The sequence below is a fragment of the Amblyomma mixtum genome, chromosome 1 (genome assembly GCF_055824585.1).
Source record: "Amblyomma mixtum isolate Tamu chromosome 1, ASM5582458v1, whole genome shotgun sequence".
Lineage (NCBI taxonomy): Eukaryota > Metazoa > Arthropoda > Arachnida > Ixodida > Ixodidae > Amblyomma > Amblyomma mixtum.
The window spans coordinates 161901958-161905772 of NC_143012.1; the positions used below are offsets into that span (position 1 = coordinate 161901958).

At 53.2% G+C, this 3815-nt stretch overlaps 1 protein-coding gene across 1 annotated transcript; it reads right to left on the reverse strand.

The window, feature by feature from the left end:
• Positions 1-787: 787 nt before the first annotated feature.
• On the reverse strand, positions 788-2516 carry LOC149369564 (uncharacterized). The gene is made up of 2 exons (XM_089574922.1): positions 1524-2516; positions 788-1376 (listed from the first exon to the last, which is right to left on the reverse strand). Exons 1-2 carry the CDS (start codon positions 2504-2506, stop codon positions 788-790), a joined length of 1572 nt encoding a protein of 523 aa, XP_089431048.1. The 5' UTR covers positions 2507-2516.
• Between the last annotated feature and the right edge of the window lie 1299 nt (positions 2517-3815).

The following is a 3815-nucleotide window of genomic DNA, read 5'->3' on the forward strand; positions in this document are numbered from 1 at the left end:
GAGTGGTCGTGCCCTGACCACCACAATGTTAGCACCAAATGTTTGGGAGTAGCTTTCGCCTGTCCTAAAAGAGACTGAATCGATATCGGTGACAATCATGCTAAAGCCGTAATAAACATTGACAAACCAATCCTTTAAACATACACACTGCTTTATTAAGACGAAAAAAGCTAAGATGTAATGCTTGGTACTAAAACCCACGGTCCGTAAACGCCCAGAACAGAACGAAGGGACATACGCCTGCATATGTTTTGTGTTTTTTTTTTCGTTCGTGCTCTTTATAACGACATATAAGGCAAATATGTGACTGCCAAGAGTCAGCGGGCTGGCGCTATTCTGTCAGAGCTCATTTTACAATGAAAGCAAAGCTCAGAAACTTAAGCTTCACAACCACCATAGGAGGGCTGTTTGTCGAGCCTGCGTTCGGCGCACATTATTAATGCCTGGAAAGATGCAAGGCAAAAACCACGTATATTTACCGATCAAGTGGTAATGACGCATCAACCTTTTCTTAGAGGGTAAACTGCGAGTTGAAAGGCCTGGCTCCAAATCATCCATGTAAAATATTTCTGGTTTAAAATATTAGGGGTCCCTGCTACGAAGCATAATACAGACCCCTAACAAAATCCAGTGGGTACGTTGCAAATTTTTCGCACTACTCTACTTATCACTGACATGCGACCTTAAGAGTACTGCGATATCATTGAGCGCATACGAAGTAATATGCAACGATATTACGCAGTCTTTCGCTGGTTAAAGTTGGTGCGTCGTACTCTGTGTCCCCGTGTTACACCTGTTTCTGGTCGGTCGGCTTTTGCGGCGAGGATGTTTCGCTGGCGCTTGAACCATCATCAGAGGGCCGCTGTTCCTCCTCATATGGTGGATGTGCCGTTGCCGTTAAGCTGACGGCTTCGGACTGTCTTCGCGACGACTTCGCTGACTTCTGGATAATGCCACTCCCAGAAACCTTACTGCTACTTGCGCTTCCAATGGAGTGCCGCCCAGAGCTTGGCCTTGGTGGTGTCGCCGGTCTTGCAGCACCGGCTGTGGCGATGGACTGCCTCCGAGAGCTTGGTCTTGGCGGTGTGGCCGGTCCTGCAGCACCGGCGGTGGCCATGGACTGCCTCTGAGAGCTTGGTCTTGGCGGTTTGGCCGGTCTAGCAGCACCGGCGGTGGCGATGGACTGCCTTCGAGACCTTTGTCTTGGTTGTGTGGACGGTCCTGCAGCACTGGCGGTGGCGATGGACTGCCTCCGAGACCTTGGTCTTGGTGGTGTGGCCGGTCCTGTAGCAGCGGCGGTGGCGATGGACTGCCTCCGAGAGCTTGGTCTTGGCGGTGTGGCTGGTCCTGCAGCGCCGGCGGTGACGATGGACTGCCTCCGAGACCTTGGTCTTGGCGGTGTGGCTGGTCCTGCAGCACCGGCGGTGGCGGCGGGCTGCCTTCGAGCGCTTCGCTTTGGTGGTGTGGCTTCTCCTATAGCACCGGCGGTGATGGTGGACTGGCGCCGCGCCGTGAGTGATGACTTCCGGTCACTGACGCTTCCATAGGTCTCACTGACACCTCTTCCACCAAGGGACTGCCGCTGGGCTCTTCCTGTGGCGCCAAGATTGGAGTCAGATGGTCGTAACGACGGGTGTGGTGTCCTGCGAGAAGTACTCCCGGAAACTTCTCTGCCACCCCCATAGCCAGTGGAGTGGCGCCGCGTACTCACCCTTGACGGCGGCGCCGCTCCTAAGGAGCCGAGAGTGGCTACAGAGTGCCGACGCGGCGGGGGTGGTGACATCCGGTGAGCTTCAGCTCCCGAGGTGTCAATTGCGCTAGCGCTCCCGGTGATTTGCCGAGCTTTTTCGTTTGCTGGCGGAGCTGACGCAGTCTCTCCAATCATACCCACAGACTGCTGCCGCGAGCGGCCAATTGACTTCCGGGGGGTGTCGGCGGCCTCAGTGTTAAGTGAGGCACCAATTGATTGGCGCCGCCTTACGCTGTTGGAAGCGGTCAATTGCCGTCGCGTCTGGGCTGGTGATTTCTGGAATGGGCTATCACTGGGGACGCCATCCGTGCCTGCCCCGAAGATTGACTTCCGCCGAGCATTGCTATCTGATGGCAGGACTGTCGCTTTGTCTGCAACAGCGGCGAAGGATTGCCGCCGCTTTAGGCGTCCTGACCTCCGTGAAGTGGTACTGCCATAGACGTCACTCATGCCTACGCTGTCTATGGCCTGCCGTTGAGCGCTACCGCTGGATGGCTGCGCTGGGGGCGAGCGGCGTGGTGACGTCTGGGATACGTTAGAGCCGGTGGTCTCGTTCGCAGCAGAACCGGCCATAGACTGTCGACGTTTACTGCTGACGGACTGCCGACGAGAACTGGCGATGGACTGTGCAGCGGTACTGCCAGTGGACAGGCCAGACTTCAGCATGGAGGCAATTGCAGCAAAGGTCTGACGCTGAAGCTTCTGTGGGCGGTTGATTGGCGACCGTGACTTCGAGTTGCTGGCGGCGCGATCCATCTCAGACGCGCTTCCGGACTTACGCCGAGCTCTTGTAGTGGACTGCATGGTTGCATCGACTGCTCCGGTGGCACTGTATCCTTGGTCAAAAACAGATTGCCGCCTGGACTTTATTCTCGCTGGCCGAGGCCTTCCTGTGGAGTCAGTTGCTGCACGACCATCGCCAATTATCGGTTCCCGATCTAAACGAACTGAGATCCTTCTGGTCTCTCCGGCAGGTGGAAAAGTGGCTCGTTCTTCGTTAGCGTCCGACAGCGCCCGTGTTCGAGATTTTGTCAAGGTCTCGACGGCTGGGAGTTCGGCGGTAGTGCTGGTTGCCGGCGCCGCAGCGTCGCCTGATGTGATGCCCGGCGCCATGCGTTCGCTGAAACCAGCTTCAGCCGCAGCGTTCTTGTTCGCCTTGCCTCCGGAAGCCTTGTAGAAATTGTAGAAATCGTACAGCAGGCTCGTGTAATAGAGCTGCAGCGAGAAAGTAGGCACGCATTTTAGCCACGAGTGTCGCCCACGCTCACATTAGGAAAGTAATTTAGTTGCGTTTCTTTATCTTCCTAGTGTCGCTCACACATGTCTGTTAGAAAAGAAAAGCTCTGCGGTGATTCAGTTCCGCTGTATAATCACAGAACCCTATTTGGCGCCTCGCCCGCGCTGCACTCGTTGGCCAGACACGCCTGTCTCGTTGCAATTGAGGTGCTTAAACCCTCCTTAGGCTGTGGTGTGCATGCTCAAAAACTATCGGACATACTGCCCTACTCCGGGCTCAGACAGCGCTGGACAGTTTCAGCTTAAAGCGATCCACGTTACACTAATACGATCCGCCTTCGCGGGAACACAGCTGCGTTTATGGAGCTCTGATGTAGCACGAAGATTGCCGCGGCTGCCGGTTGTCGCCGCACATGCCCACTTGTGGCTTCGGCACTTCCGATTTTTTGTTTGTTCAGATTATACTGAATAATAATAATTATTATTATTATTATTATTATTATTATTATTATTATTATTATTATTATTATTATTATTATTATTATTATTATTATTATTATTATTATTATTATTATTATTATTATTATTCGTGCACTGGCAGGTGTGTAACCTTCAACGCAGTCTGCGCATGCCCATAGAGCTTCCCGCGGAGGCGCATCACGCCACGCTAAAACTGTCTAGCAACAGCAGGGACGCACTTATTTTGAGCGCCCACACTAAGTCCTCCTGGATCACGTGACAACAGACGACGCATTATTTTCCTGCTATGCAAAATTTCCATTTGGATTTAGCCCCCATTTTTACAAATAATTTTACTCGCTTGTGCCTT

Excerpts from the sequence above, each read along its gene's own strand:
- LOC149369564 (XM_089574922.1), bottom strand. The coding sequence starts at position 2,506 with ATGGATCGCGCCGCCAGCAACTCGAAGTCACGGTCGCCAATCAACCGC. Across the intron at positions 1,377-1,523 it reads GGAAGCGTCAGTGACCGGAA|GCAGTCCATCGTCACCGCCG; the intron begins GTCATCACTCAC and ends AAGGTCTCGGAG.